This window comes from Primulina eburnea, chromosome 1 (genome assembly GCF_022965805.1).
Source record: "Primulina eburnea isolate SZY01 chromosome 1, ASM2296580v1, whole genome shotgun sequence".
Classification (NCBI taxonomy): domain Eukaryota; kingdom Viridiplantae; phylum Streptophyta; class Magnoliopsida; order Lamiales; family Gesneriaceae; genus Primulina; species Primulina eburnea.
This window is the reverse complement of record NC_133101.1, coordinates 52,701,648-52,717,564: the sequence shown is the minus strand read 5'-3', so window position 1 is coordinate 52,717,564 and position 15,917 is coordinate 52,701,648. Positions and strand designations below refer to the sequence as shown.

The following is a 15,917-nucleotide window of genomic DNA, read 5'->3' as shown; positions in this document are numbered from 1 at the left end:
TTCAGTGGCCACCCGGGATGAAGACCCCTGATGCTCTCGGGCCCTTTTCTCAGCAGCAGCAGCTTTCCGGGCAGCCTTTTTAGCGGCCTTTTCCTCAGCTATTTTTTGGATGAAGGCCTCTTTCATCTCGGTTTCTGCAAAAGAAATTATACCAGGGAACAACCCATTAAAAACAGGTAAAGCGTAAGGTAAGTAAGGAAATATAAATGGCAAGCAGAGGAAACCTACCGGAGCGGGAGGGGTCAAACTCCTCGATGATGCGATCGGTAGGGTCCTCTATCCTGGGACTCAGCCCGAAGGCCATCAGGAGCTTTTCACTAAGGAGGGCGGAGGAGCTATACACTTTTCCTCCCACCACCTCCTCGCTCAGGGTGTAAGAGTCTAGGGTGCGGTAATTTTCTGGGAGACCGGGCTGAGCGGGGAGGGCAGAAATAAACCCAGCCGGGCACTCGGGAAGACAGGGAAGACGGATATAAAAGAACCGGCGTTTCCAATCCTTGACGGAGGAAGGGATATCTCCGAAAAGTTTGTGGTGAGACCGGGTCTTGAAGGAAAAGGCGTAATCGCCAATATAACAGATAAAGAAAAAATTGAAAAGGGAAGGCTCAAGGGCTATGTCAGGGTACATAGAAATAAGAGTAAAAAAGCAAGTCATCATCCTGATAGCATTAGGATGGAATTGGTTAAGGGGAATACCCAGCAGGGAGGATATCCCGACAAAGAAGGGGTGGAGGGGAAACCGGAGACCATTAGCCACCTGGTCTCGGAAGAAGGTTAGACACCCTTCTGGTGGTTGGTCAGCCCGGTTGCTAGGGCCCGGGATGATGATGTCAAAATTAGGAGGGATGGAGCCAAGAAGACGGATCTCCTCGGCTGATTTGGCTCGAAGGGAGCTGGCCATGGTGGAAAACCACGGCAAGGGGCCAGTAGCAGCAGCCTGGGCTGGAGAAGAAGCAACCCGGGCTGAGGGTTTTGAAGAAGTTGCCTTCTTCTCTTTCTTCTGGAAGCTTGAAGACCCAGCCCCATGGGAAAATTTTAGTTTTTTAGGAGGAGGAGAGGAAATTGGATTTTGGGGGCGGAAAGTAGAAATGGGAGAAGCAGAAACTGATGGGCTATCAAGCAGGGCCTCTTCCTCAAATTCCGAGGAGCCGTGGTAGATCCTACCCGATGTAGAAGAAGTATGAGAAGAAGACATGACAAAGAAAGGGACTTACAAGGATTGTTGTTGAAGAAAAATAGTGGTCGGGACGTCGAGGATGCAGCGGAGTTTGTGCAGAGTTTCGAGACGCGAGAGCTTGAGTTTGCTAAAGAGTAAGGAGTGATGGAGAAGGAGACATATATATAGGAACGGGGAAACGACCTGGGCCGTAGATCTAGCCGTAATCCAAAGGCCCGCATGGGTTCAGAAGAATACACCTGGATCGTGGATCTCCGCCATTGATCTGAATGGATACGGACGAACGGGATGCACCTTGTCAGCTGTGCAGGGCAGGTGAAAGGACGTGTAATCATGAGGGTGTCAGACTGATCGGCTCCTCGGAATATGGAACATCTCCGACCGTTGGGATGAGAGAGAGGGGCACGTGTCATCAGGGCGGTCTGAGTAACATTCCGAGAAGAGAGCCAACATGTTATTATCTCAAGCCCGGGAGGTTTAAGGCCTCGGCATCTTACCATATTAAAGCTCGGGAGGTTTAAGGCCCCGGCATGTTATTATATTAAGCCCGGGAGGTTTAAGGCCCCGACATGTTATTATGTTAAGCCCGGGAGGTTTAAGGCCCCGGCATGTTATTATCTCAAGCCCGGGAGGTTTAAGGCCCCGACATGTTATTATGTTAAGCCCGGGAGGTTTAAGGCCCCGGCATGTTATTATGTTAAGCCCGGGAGGTTTAAGGCCCCGGCATGTTATTATCTTAAGCCCGAGAGGTTTAAGGCCCCGGCGTGTTATTATCTTAAGCCCAGGAGGTTTAAGGCCCTGGCATATAACTTTAAGTTCAGGAGGTTTAGACCTCAGTATTTTATCTTAAAAGCCAGTGAAGTTTGAAGAAAATACAAACATACGCGAAATAGAATATTATTAATGGAACCGGCGCCGTATTACAGCTGACATCCTAGAGTCTACACGAGATTGCCACGCAGACATCCAGTGGTGCAATTCAGGGAGTGGGAGATTGGCAAGGGACTCGGTCGCAGCAAGCTTGTTCAGTTGATTCCTTTCCTTCCGCAGCATTGCCTGCAGCAGGACCTGATCAGTGGCTAGCTCTGCCACGCGCGCCACGTGAAATTCCCGCTTGTATCTCCTCGCCAGTGCTCTCTGCGGCCGGGTGAAGGCCAGGCCCTCCTGGTGGGAGCGTACAAGATCATGAATCTTACGCCGAGTGGACATGACTTTCAAATGGATGAACTCCTCGATAGTCCTCTTCAACGAGTTCAGGCGAGCGCGCGTTGAGGGGGGCAAAGGGCCGTAAGGGCGGCTGCAGACAGTGGATTCGCTTGAACTCGGCATCTTGAAATGTTGTTCACCTCACCTGCATCTGCTTATTTATAGGCAAAGGGTACTGAATACGGGGAAGCCGAAGAGTTCCCGTCTTTACCAAACGACTGCGCATTTATGTAGCGAAAAAGTTAAGCGCCGCCGTTGGTCTAAGAATACGTATATGGTCAGTAAACGCCTCGTAAGTTGTTACGATCAGGGGGAGGGATGTGAACAAATATCAATGTCGCAGTGTCATCATTGCCTCGGAAAATGAAACGTCTCTCCATGAGATTTTAAGGTTAAAAATCAGAAGGGTGTGGTGGTGACACCATACCAGGGGTCGGGAGTCTTAGGTTACCGGCATTTTGTGAAGCCCGGGAGACACGTGGCCCCGGCGTTTGTGTTAATGTCTCGGGAGGTATTAGGTGTGGTAATTCCAGTGAGTCATCTCATTAGATAATGGTATACAGTTTGTGATATATCAGTTGAGAGATTCATAAATGGTCATATTCGAACAGTGACAGAGAAAGAAACCGAGATAAAGCTGTATTTAACCATATACATTGGCACGCATTACATCGTCATATTTCTCTTCTATTACAATTATTCGTATCTTCAACCAAGCAGACAGCGGGGGAGGGGAGCCTTGCATGAAGATAGGAGAACCAAGAATGTTCTTCAGGAGCTTCAATTCCTTCCGAAGCATTAGTTGATATACACGGCCATCAGTGAAGATGTCCACCCACTCAGCTATGTGTAGTTGTTGGCGCACTTTCCTTAGTTTGGATACCAGGGCCGGGGTGACGGCTCCCCCAGAATCGTAGAAAAGTTTCAGTTCTTGAAGCTTTTCCCAATATCTGAGAACTTCGTTAAGCACTTCGTCCTCTATGAGGGATTTTTGGACTTCCAGGTTGGGCTCCCTAAGGGCTTCAAGCATCCCTGGAGTTCTGGAGTTGCTGGCACCGGCCATATCTATGGAAGTAATCGGCAAGGGATAGTGGAAGGGTGGGAGGACACCATATGTATATATATAGGAAGGAGGAGTGTATCACGATCATCAATTCCCGAATATATCAACGGTTGAGATGAGTATTGGAAGTTGCACCGAGCAGGCGAAAAGACAGGCGTAAATATCGAGATATCATAACAGTCTTCGAAACGCGAAACATTGCGGATAAGTTTGAATCTTAGGGCTTACGACAGCATTAGCGATGATATCCACATTTGTAGGATTCTAGAAGACTCCGCTATCACCAAGAGAACTGCTTTGTACCAATCGGGACAGCGAGACAGACTCTAGCCCGACTTTTTTAGGAGGGAGTGGTGATGCCCCAAGGGAACCCGGGCCCCGGATACAGACCCTGACCCGAGAGGTCCTCAAACTTGGGCAAGATTAGAGCAGGGAGAAAATATCAAAATGCAATTACTTTCATTAAACTGGGGTGAAAAACGGGATTCCGGATCTTCAGACGCCCGGCAAGTTGTGCACTCAGTTATCTGAGGAATTCCCAATGAACTACTTGGCGAGCCACCGCCCAGTGAATAATTAGCCAATACCCGGGGTAAAAACTTCCCGGTCCGAAAAGTACCTCCGAAGCACCCGGGTGGAAGATATCCGGGGAAGAGACACGTTCTGACTACCACGTCTTCCGGACATCACGGAGCCCATCCTCCCACACTCCATGACCAAGTCCACTCCCAGTACATGGCCCACCACTTTGCAACGTGGCCCATGATCTCAAGTCATGGACCACCATCCGAACTTTACGGGCAAGTTATCCACCAGCTTCATCTATAAGTACCCTCCGTTGGTGTTTCACAGGGGTATCGACTCTTCTCTGAATACTCACAAGCACTCACAAATAGTCTTACTTTCGAAGTTTTCCTTTGCGTACATCACTGACTTGAGCGTCGGAGTGGATACGCCGGAACAACTTCCGGCGCTCCCCTAACATTCTGTGGTTTCAGGGTTACTACTCAAATCATCCCGGGCGTTGTCATTCAGGTGACAGGGAGCTCAACCACCCTGGGCCATCAGTAGCTCGTATTAACGTTCGCATATATATCTAAACACTCGACTTGGCAAATCGCCCACCCGGCTACCACCCGATTTGCCCGGTTGACATCAGTAAATAAAATTAAATAAACATTTCAAATCAATTATATATATGTTCATTCATATTTTTATAATTGTTAGTAATATTTTAAAATATTAATCCATTACAACTTTGAAAAAAATTACGTCAAAACATTGAATATAAAAAATATAGAAAACGTCAAAGCAACCCCACCAAAAAAGCCATTTTTAAAAAGAAAACGTTTTGGAGTCTAATAAGTTAAGTTAATGTGGTGAGTTGAACTGGTGACAACATTAATGATCAGGTGACTGAGAAGACGAAGGACGTCGCCGGGAAAGTGTCGGAAACCGTCCAAGAAGCGGCGGGAAAAGTGAAACAAACCGAGCAGGACGCGTGGGGCACCGTCAAAACACCACCCAGAAGATCAAATACACGGTGGTGGCCAAGGCGGAGGCAACTGCCGAAGAATCAAGAACACAAATATTCCATGTTTCCTACCTATTTTGATAACTCGATAATTTGATCATACATTAGTATTAGAATTGAATTTTTGTAATTTTTAATGAATGTTCTACCTAGAATATCAAATAGTCAATTTGTTTTATGTTACATCTTTGAATCGAATAGCAACAAATTAATTTATTTAACAATTAAAATCACCAATTATATTGATTTATACAACACTTTCTCATATAACATTAATTTTCGACAAAAACTTGTGTGAAACGATCTCACGGATCGTATTTTGTGAGACGGAACTTTATTTGGGTAACCCATAAATAAGTATTACGTTTTATGCTAAGAGTATTACTTTTAATTATAAATATGGGAAGAGTTGACCCGTCTCATAGATTGAGATCCGTGAAACAATCTTACACAAGAGATACTCTTAATTTTCATATATGGTGGAATCCTGAAGAATGTGGACCCACATATAATTATAGAGTCAACCTTTAGATATACTTTTAACGCATAAAGCAAAGTATAATTATTTATTTAACATTAATATATTATATATATTTAATAAGGGGTGATATAAAATATATATCATATCGAAAATTATGATATTAAAAATTATTTATATTAATTTTATATCTAAAATTTCAGTATATCGAGACTCAGTATATCAAAATTTTTATTATGTATAATTAGCATACTAATTATATCGAAATATTATGGTATATTGATATTTTCTATGTGATTAATGATTCAAATAAGAAGAAAAAAAAAGTCAATTACGAAATCACGAAATCATCTTTCTGAATAATAATAGTAAGTAATTATCTATTTCATATGATGCTTGAAGGAAAAAAATAGTTCTTATGTATATATTATTTTCTGGTGTTAAATACATACTGTGTGAAAGGGTTTGAAAAATATCACAAAATTTATTCTAAGATGGTGTTATAGAATAATTTTGTGAGACATATTCGATCTTAACCAAATTTGAAAAAATATATTATTTTTTATGTTAATATTATTTTTTATGTTAAAATATTATTTTTAATTAAAAATGTAATCAAATCGATATATATCGTGAATATAAGTCGTTTTATATAAGACCTATCGTTAAATATTTGGTCAACTGCAGGTGAGAATTCAAATGCGTAATTTTCTTTTGAAATTCGAAGCTCGTTTGTTCTGAAGCCCCCAGCACCTCACCCTGTTCACGTGAACGCATGTCGATCCCCGCGACAAATTCCATGACCGCCAATAACATTTTTACGCAGAGACCATATACAAAGCTAGCTTAGAGTAAAATTTTATGCTGATTCCCCACCAAAAAACTTTATGGTGATCGAGTTTTGGATTTTACCGCAGAATGTAGCAGCCGCAGCCAACGAGCTTCGAACGCCGTTGGGTCCACGAATGGGGGACAAGACGAAGGAGCCACTGCCCTCACAATCGGTCCCATCTCTGTCTCTCTCTCTTTATACATGCTTTACATGTGTTCATATATTGAGACTCTTTATTTTGAAGCGATATATATGCTGGCTGGTGTACGCATATGTACAAATATAGGTACCGCGTACGAGACTTCTTCCTTCTGTAGCTGACGGTACATTGCTTGTTTTGTACTTATATACGTGTGTGTATATATATATATATATGTATGTTATGTCATGCATTTGGATACCTTCAGAATGGACAATTTAGCTGTGGTTTTTCAAAAGACTGAGGCACCGCTGGAGTGCACCATTCAGGTGTGTACGTATGGATACTGGCGTACAATCCGGGGTTTGAGCGGTAAAAAAGCAGCGGCACGAGCTTTTATTTCTTTGTTGTTTTCTGAATTTTCTTCCCTTCTAAAAATTTTCAAACTCCATTTTCATCTTTCTTAATTAAGAGCGCAACTCCACCAACAAACGATTTGAACCCATCTGCAAACGACAAAAGAAGAAGAAATTAATTGGAGGAGATTGAAACTCTCGAGAACTGACCAGAACATCATGTGGGTTCTTCGTTTCAGAGGGTTTAAATTTGGTGCTGCTGTTCTACATCAATCTTCACTTCATATTTGTCTCCTTTTTTGGCTTCTGTATATTTCCTCGTCTCCGTCGGAATATTTTCTTTTTTCCCGTAAATTCTCCCAACTTAAAAAATGATATTGCTATGGAATCCCTAGTTTATGTCAGTTTCTCTCTTCAGTAGTGAAAAAATCCTGTATTTTTGGTAAAGTGTAGATTGATAAAATGGGTCGTTTTCCTTTCGTTTTCTATTAGCTATTTTCAGGATCGTATCTGATGGTGTGTGCGGTTTGGAGGAGTCCCAGATGCTTTATGTTGCAGGATTTAATTTGAAGCGGGCCCTTTGTATCTTGTTTCCTCGATCAGTTACAGAAACACTCTTCCTCCTTTATCCGTAAAAAGTATATTTTCCTGTCCACCTTTTTTCTCAAATATCTCAAAATTTATCCGAAGCTAGCTAGTATGATTAAAAATGAGTGTGTTCCTACTGGTGAACGAGATGATTTGCATGCAGATGCTGGAAATGTTGAGGTGAAAATAGAAATGATGGAGGTGGGTGATCTGGATATTGCAAACCCTAGCTGTGGTTTTGAAGCCATGGAAGATGATCACCAGCAAGTAGTAGTGATGGAGACTGTTGGTGAAAGAGATTTATGGCTTGAAAGAGATCAAGAAAATTTTCTTGATGTGAATGAAGATTCCGTTTTCTATGGCGATTTCCCACCTCTACCTGATTTCCCTTGCATGTCGTCCTCATCGTCGTCGTCCTCTGTGTCGCCGGCGGCGAATCCCACCGCCGCCACTTCCTCCTCCTCCCGTGCATCCTCCTCTCCGACCGCTGAGGAAGATACGGGACAAAGGAATTTTCAGCAAATTAAAGGGGGTGATCAGGTGAAAGCCGAGCGTGCGGCTTTGCCTTCGACAGCCTCCATGGAGATCACGCCGCCGTCAGAATATGTTGGTGTAGGCAATGTTGACTGCATTGATGTGATGGAAACCTTTGGTTACATGGATTTATTAGACAGTAATGATATTTGGGACCCATCTTCAGTTTTCCAAAGTGAGAACCCTCAAGAATTCACGGAAGATCAACAGGCGGCAGCCATGGTGCCGCTGCCGCAGGACCAAAAAATGCTGAGTGAGGAAGAAAATGATGATGGATTAAATTTTATACATGGGAACAGCGAGCTTGCTATGCTGTTTTTCGAGTGGTTGAAGCAAAACAAGGATTACATTTCTGCTGAAGATATGAGGAACATAAAGCTGAAGCGTTCCACCATTGAAAGCGCTTCTAAGCGTTTGGGCAGCACAAAAGAAGGGAAAAAGCAGCTTCTGAAACTGATACTCGAGTGGGTCGAGCAGTTCCAGCTTCAGAAAAATCGGACAAGGGAAAGTGGCCATCAATCTACATTACCCTCCCAAGAAACTGCCCCGAACCTGGTATTTAATCCAAACTCGTACTCTTATTCAAATATGAACTACAATCCTCAGTACCCTCATCCTACAACCTGCTTTCCGATCAACCCCTGGATGCCGCCTCAAGTCGCCGGGGCTGCCACCATGGTGACGCAATCGCCTGCTATGGAAGGGTATAGTGGCGGTGACCCTTATACAAACTATAATCATGCCGCTCCTTTAAATTATCAAGTAGCAAATGGCATTCCATATCTAGCTGCAGCAGAATACTCGTCCGTGGAACATGCTCAATCTTGGGCTCCAATGGCGCCATTCACCATGCCCCCACCGTCTCAGTTTAGTCCTTTCCCTGATAATGGTAACCTTTTTCCTCAGCCATATAATTTATATGGGAACCCGTATCTGCTCTTCGATAAAAACGGGGAGAGATTGGTGAAATTGGGATCATTGGCGACTAAAGAAGCCAGGAAAAAGAGGATGGCTCGCCAGAGATCCCTTTATTCGTACCACAATCGGCGCAACAGTAACCCAAATCAGAATCATGAGCAAATAAATGATCAGCATGTTGTGGCTGATGACTGCGAAAATGGCAGTCAAGAAAGACCCGCCGAAGATTGTATGTACTGGTCGTCGGTTGCTTCTTCGGCTAGTTCTTCGATGGTGGCCACGGTTCCACCGGTTGATGAAACCCAGCAACCAAACTACCCGCGACACGGTGCCTCTGATCGACGGCAGCAACAGGTTCTTATTTCTGCCTCTTTAGATCATCATTTGGGTTCAAAATTGATGTTGCAAGTTAAGAATCTCGTTTAATTTGATTCACTGTTGGTTTTATGATATGAAGGGATGGAAGACGGAAAAGAACTTGAAGTTTTTACTGCAGAAAGTGTTGAAGCAAAGTGATGTCGGTAATCTTGGAAGGATTGTATTGCCAAAAGTAATGAATTTTTTTATATATATATATATTTGGTTATATTAAACAAAAGTATACAGTTAATTTGGTTCATAGTTTTTTAGAATTTAGACTTATAAAACTTTGATGAAAGTTAAATGTGGTAAAATTAATTATCAGAAAGAAGCCGAAAGCCATCTTCCAGAACTAGATTCAAGAGACGGAATTCCCATTGCCATGGAAGATATTGGAACTTCTCGCGTTTGGAATATGCGATATAGGTCTGTATACATACATCTTACTATAATAATGATATGCGATTCCCGTTTTAAAATTTGTGAACTATTCATGTGATTTTGTTCCGATCACCTTTTATCCAGTTACCGATGATTTAATTTATGGTTACCAGGTTTTGGCCAAATAACAAAAGCAGAATGTACCTTCTGGAGAACACGGGTAATTTAAGCATTTTCGAATGTCATCTACACTTGGATAAAATCTGAGTCTGTGTTACTCGATGATCAAAGAAAACCGGAACAATTTATTCGAGATATTTGTATGTTTCATGTTTTTTTAGGTGAATTTGTGAGGATGAATGGACTTCAAGAGGGAGATTTTATAGTGATTTACTCCGACATGAAATGTGGCAAATATGTGAGACTTTCTTCCTTGTGATATCACATTTATCGTTGTTAAATGATTCTGATCTGGTGCAATGTATAGATGATCCGAGGAGTAAAAGTGCGACAACCCGGGACGAAATTGGAGGGCAAGAAGCTGGCGACAAGGAAGAATGCTCGCGGCTTATCGATTTCCAGAACCAGCCCTAATCCACTAGCACCTATCAAGCAATCCGTTTGATGTAAAGAAACGAGCCCGAGTAACCCGAAAAGCCTCGGTGCGATGTACATTTGTTGAAGAACACTCCGTTGTGCTTGGTTTTTTTGGTGTCTCGTAGCTTGGTTTAATCTTTGGACGTCAAATGCCAAATTAATTAAAACCGTGTGCTCGAATGTAGTTAAAGAAGGTGTTCCTAACGTTGGATGCTACCTTTTTGGTGTTTTTTAATTTGTTGTATTATTCCATACTAGCTATTATCAATTCATAATGTGGTCATTATTAATTATTTCTAATATTTTTAGGTTGCGTTTGGTTCGGGTGATAAGCCGGGATTGATTATTTTATCCTACCTAGTCAGCTGTTTGGTTCGTGTGATTATTTAACCAACTCAATCCCTCCTATGAATGATTAGGTTATATTAGGTAGGTTAAAATAATACTTCCTCACCCCCTAGGATTATTTATCCCACTCTTAATACCTCATATTTTTCCAATTTTACCCTTCTCCTAAATTCAAACTCACCACCACTTCTCGCCACCGACCGTCGCCTCCACGACCGCCGTCGGTCGACCACCGACGGACCGCCGACCGCGGCCGAGCACCGGCAGACCGGCGACGAACTGCCGATTGCCGGCCGAACACCGGCCGACAGCCGGTTAGCGACGGTTTGCAAAAAATCCGTCGCAAATAGCGACGGTTTTGTTATAAACCGTCGCAAAATGTCAAATTTTTAGTAATTAAAATAATTCAAAACAAGATCGGCGACAGTTTCTCAAAAAACCGTCGCTATTAGTTACGGTTTTTCAGAATCCGTCGGTAATTTCCGGCAGTCGTCTCCGACCGTCTCACCCACCGATCTTTTCCGGCAGACCATTTCCGACCGCCCGTCGGCCACTGTCGCCGTCGCGAGGGGGAAGGGACAATTTCGTCTGTTCATCAAAAAATTCAAAATTATCCTACACTTAAAAATCTTACCTAACATAATATTATTTTACACCATATATTACAATCCTACCACAATCATTTTCTTTATCATTTACGTACTAATCATTAGTTTATCCTATCCTTCCAACCAAACGTAGCCTTATGGTGTTAATAATTTGATTGGAAGCCCGGTTCGAAATGAACCCTAAGGATTCGGAAGTTACAATAAATTTTGTTACCGAAAACATTCTCTAGATTCAAATCTTATGCGGGTCGAATCAAATTTATTTACAAAAGACGGGTTTATGTTCGTAAAATCTGTGAAAAGTGTCGACTAATCTGTATGAGATTTGATCGAATCTCGTAGTTATCTGAACCTCTTATTTATCGAGGAAATATCTCCACATTCCCTAGCTGCATTAGGGCCCGGGCTTCCGAACCACCTGAGTGGGTTTGGAATCTTGGGCTTGGACACTTTACTCTATATTTAGGCTCGGTAGTCGGGCTCTTGCCCGATAATGAGCCTGACTTTGTAGGGCTAGGGCCTGTTCTGAGATGAGTTTGGATCCATCAAGATGTAACAATTTTAGGGGGGCATCAACAGTATGAAATTTAGACTAAGAAAACTTGGTAGGATTTCGAGCCCTTCTATGTGTTCTCTTTGTTATAAGGTGTGTTTCCTTGATCTCTCGTGGCATATCGGATGGTACAGAAGTGGATCTGAGTGAAACATAAATGGACGGCCGTGATTCTCTGACGAATAGTCTCCCAAGGTAATCTTATGTCTTCCCAAGAAAATCTGGACCCTTGGTTTGATGTTAATCAAATGGCTGCCATGAGCCTGTCTGCAGTATAAATGGAAGAACTCTTCCCCTCATTTTCACATTTATTCTTTCCGAGCTGTTACTCTGTCCAAATTTTGAGAGCTTTCCCGACCAGCGCATCTCACTCCCGATCACCTAACCTCCGACCACCCCGCCCCCTCCCTCGGTAAGTTCATTCGCTTTTAGTAGGTCTAAGTTTTAGGATGTCTTCCCCGATGATTCTAATGCGCAAGAATTAGTGAATTAACTAGACGAGACCCTGTTCGAAGCAGATGAGCGCAAACCCTCTAGAATCGAGCAGGGCCCTCCGTGCCCTTAGAAACCCATAGAGATGATAGTCTCGAGCCTTTTCCCCGTGATACCCGACAGAAAAATCGAAAAGATTGAGGCAATTGAAAGTCGATGAAGTCCGATTGGGAGAAGAAGGTTGACCCTGATATGAGGTCTTGGATTCCCAGTTAGATCTTGACCTCGTGCCAGCGGTTAGAGAGGGGGTCCGAAATTTCCCTTAAGTATAAAGTATGTATCCTTGTTCGGACAGACCGATCCCATCTACCTCCGAGGAATACTACACTTTTTTTTGTAGACCAAGTAGAAATAAGTATTAGTTTCCCTGTGCCTAAAATTATCCAAACCACCTGTAAATACTTCCAGATATGTCCAAGCCAGCTGAACTCGAACTCTGTAAGCTCCTTTATAGCTTTGAAAGTTTTATTTTCAATTTTTCAAGTTCCCAAAGGTATTGGGAACCTTCTTAAGTTTATTTAGATAAAGAAGGCTGCGCGGGTCTTTTTTGCTTGTCCATACACCCTAAGTACAAATTTTTTAAAGGGAAGCCAGACTCTCATAAGGGATGGCACAATAGGTATTTTTTTGTTAAGTGCTCCAAACTATGGCTCTGTGACATGGACTGGATCATGAACTTCACCCTCCTCAGGGAATTAGCCGATCCGACCCTTGACTTCACAAATTTTTTAGCGACCGTGAGCATGAAATGTTTTAACATTGAGAGTCTGGTGGAGGATGACTTACTCTGTAAATACAAGTTTTCCTGGAAAAAAAGTGGGGCTAAAGGATGACATAGGTAGGTTCCTTTGACTCCTTTATTTTTGTTATCTTCTCTTTTTCGAGCACTTACCCTCATTTATTTTGTATGCAGACGATCGTATGATGGAGACCTGAAATGAAGGCTGAAATGACCAAGTTGAAGAGGAAGAGGGCCGATCCCTCTAATGAGGGTACTGCAATCGAGCCCACCCCTCAACCGTCCAAGAAGTTGTCTAAGAAGAAAGAGGAGTCGGACTTGAGCCCCCAACCTTTGAGCCAGAAGGGTCCCAACCGTCTGTCCTTTCTAAGGATTAGGGCAAAACGAGTGAGGCTTCTTCTCTGCCCGAGCTAGTGATACTGGAGGGGTCTGGGCATCCCCGCAGTCCAAACGTATCTTTTTTGGCCAAACCTGATGCGCTCGGGGCTCTGGGTCTTGTCTAGAACTTAGTATCATCCACGGACTTGGGGGTCCTTCACTCGGCCTCGGACTCCCTGGTGGAAGAATCAATGGCCCTCGGGCTTATTCAAGTAACTTGGCTTTGTATCTGACATCTTAACTAGTTCATTTTAATGTATCTCCGTATTGACTCATATTTTTCTCTGACAGGCCTTTTTTTGGGCCGTGGAGTACACGCTCTGAGCTAAAAGGACCGAACTTCTGACCTGATCAATGCCAAAAGTATGGATTACATCTTGGCCTGGCATGGTGAGCAAACCCAGCGGATGTGGGACCTCAAGTCCAAACATGATGATGAGATCCATGCCCAGCGGCGTGAGCTAGAGAGTGTTCAGGACAACCTCGCGAGGGATGATCAGCGGATTAAGCTTTTGGTGGATGAGGCCCAGATGCACAACGAAGAGGTCGAGTGATATGTGTTGGGTGCAATAATTTTCTTTGCTTGGTAGAGCGGTCGAATCATGGTGCTTGAGCTGTTGTGCGGTTTAAAAGATTTGAGTTGCACCATTACTACCAGCTATAGCTTTGGTAAAGCGGCAAGCGCTCGGTTCTACAATTGGTATCAGAGCCAAGGTCACGGGTTCGATTCCCATTGATTGCAAGGAATGCAATTATTGGGAGGGAAATTGTTGGGTGCAATAATTGTCCTTGCTTAATAGAGCGGTCGAACTATGGTACTTGAGCTGCTGTGCGGTTTAAAAGATTTGAGTTGCACCATTACTACTAGCTATAGCTTTTGGTAAAGCAGCAAACGCTCGGTCCTACAATATGAATCTGGACGGGCGAGACGTGCTAATGGAGAAATGGGATCGGTTATGGGTACCCGGAATGCGCAACAGAAGTTTTAAAAATTAACATTTACAAGAGCAAAACTCGAGCACCCCTCACTAGTGTGTAGCAAATACCAAAAACACATACATACATAGGGTGTGTTTTATCTATCGATCACAAGGATTGATGATGACTCCAACTAAGTTGTTAAACAACTTAGCTCTTCAATGGGTAGACAATCTACAAGCTTCCTTTTAGCACTCCTTTCTCAAAATTAAGCCCACCACCAACAAGCTAGAACCACCTCACACTTGCACTAGAAAATATAACGCATTTTCGTTGAGAAATTTGCTATCAATTCATCAAAATGAAGAAGCAAAATTTTGAATAAAAAATGGAGAAAAATTCGGCCAAGGGAGAGGGAGGGAAGAGGGAAGTCTTTCCTTGGTTCTTACAAAAGATGTTGTGTATTCCAAAGACATGCTAGCCTTTAATTTAAAAGTTGACTCCCAACCTTCCCAATAGACCAAGAACAAATTATTGGTCTTTCTCAAATACTTGAGGCTACACTTAGTGCAAAAGCCACGTCAGGACGTGTAGATATCATATCATACATGATACTACCAATTGGATATGCATAAGGAATGCTTGCCATCGCCGCTATCTCTGCATCAGTCTTGGGAGACATAGACTTGGATAGGGACACGCCATGACACATTGGTAGATGTCCTCTCTTGGACTCATCCATCGAGAACCGCTTAACGATGGTATCAATGTATTGGACTGGGTGAGACCAAGCAATCTTCTTGATCTATCTTTATAGATTTGTATCCCCAATACAAAAGATGATTCACTCAAGTCTTGCATCGAGAACTTAATCGCGAATCATATTTTGGTTGATTGCAACATTCCTACATCATTCCCAATGAGTAGAATGTCCTCAACATAAAGTACCAAGAATTTCATAGCCCTCCCATTGACCTTCTTATGCACACAGGGTTCCTCAGGATTCTTATTAAAGCCAAACTCTTTGAGTGTACCATCGAATCTTAGGTTCCAACTCCTAGATGCCTGCTTTAGACCATAAATATATCTCTGAAGTTTTCATAACATATGCTCACTTCCGATAGATGTAAACCCTTCAGATTGAGACATGTAAATCTCTTCCTTAATATCTCTATTAAGAAAGACGGTCTTTACATCCATTTTTCATATCTCATAGTTATACCATGAAGCTATGGCTAGCAATATCTTTATAGACTTGAACATTGCAACTTGAGAAAAGGTTTCCTCATAATCAAACCCTTCTCTCTGAGTATAGCCTTTTGCTATAAATCGCGCCTTGAAGGTCAATACATTCTCATCTGCCCCAAGTTTCATCTTGTAAATCCATTTACACCCTATGAGAACTATTCCTCAGGTGGATCCACAAGATTCCACACTTGGTTCGAATGCATGTAATTTATCTTAGATTCCATAGCTTAAAGCCACTTGGATGAATCGGCATCAGATAATGCTTTCTTGAAGGTTATTGGATCGCATCCATGGTTAGGCTCATCATGACCCTCTTCAAGAAGCAAACCATACATCATAGGTGGTCTCGAGACTCTCTCGGATCTTCTAGGAGCTTGTATCTCTTTTATTGTCTCTTCGGGTGTGGGTTCTACAATCGTGGATGTCTCTCGAACCTCTTCGATTTCTATCGTCTCCCTTTTCTATCCAAT

At 42.9% G+C, this 15,917-nt stretch overlaps 1 protein-coding gene across 2 annotated transcripts; it reads left to right on the top strand.

The window, feature by feature from the left end:
- The first annotated feature begins 6,356 nt into the window (after positions 1–6,356).
- Positions 6,357–11,251, top strand: LOC140812440 (B3 domain-containing transcription factor ABI3-like). 2 transcript variants are annotated; one of them, XR_012113669.1, is made up of 7 exons: positions 6,357–9,179; positions 9,283–9,375; positions 9,511–9,611; positions 9,740–9,786; positions 9,908–9,984; positions 10,054–11,012; positions 11,081–11,251. XR_012113669.1 is itself a non-coding variant. In XM_073170712.1 (6 exons), the coding sequence occupies exons 1-6, from the start codon at positions 7,485–7,487 to the stop codon at positions 10,189–10,191; spliced, it is 2,151 nt and encodes a 716-aa protein (XP_073026813.1). In that variant the 5' UTR covers positions 6,357–7,484; the 3' UTR covers positions 10,192–11,048. The 2 variants fall into 2 exon arrangements, 1 of the variants encoding a protein (XP_073026813.1); XM_073170712.1 differs by lacking the exon at positions 11,081–11,251 and having other exon boundaries at positions 10,054–11,048.
- Positions 11,252–15,917: the final 4,666 nt, after the last annotated feature.

What these genes read in the sequence shown, in the direction of transcription:
- LOC140812440 (XM_073170712.1), top strand. Translation starts at nt 7,485, where the DNA reads ATGATTAAAAATGAGTGTGTTCCTACTGGTGAACGAGATGATTTGCAT. An exon ending in CTGATCGACGGCAGCAACAG is followed by an intron (nt 9,180 to 9,282) that starts GTTCTTATTTCT and finishes TATGATATGAAG; the next exon opens with GGATGGAAGACGGAAAAGAA. An exon ending in GTTTGGAATATGCGATATAG is followed by an intron (nt 9,612 to 9,739) that starts GTCTGTATACAT and finishes TATGGTTACCAG; the next exon opens with GTTTTGGCCAAATAACAAAA.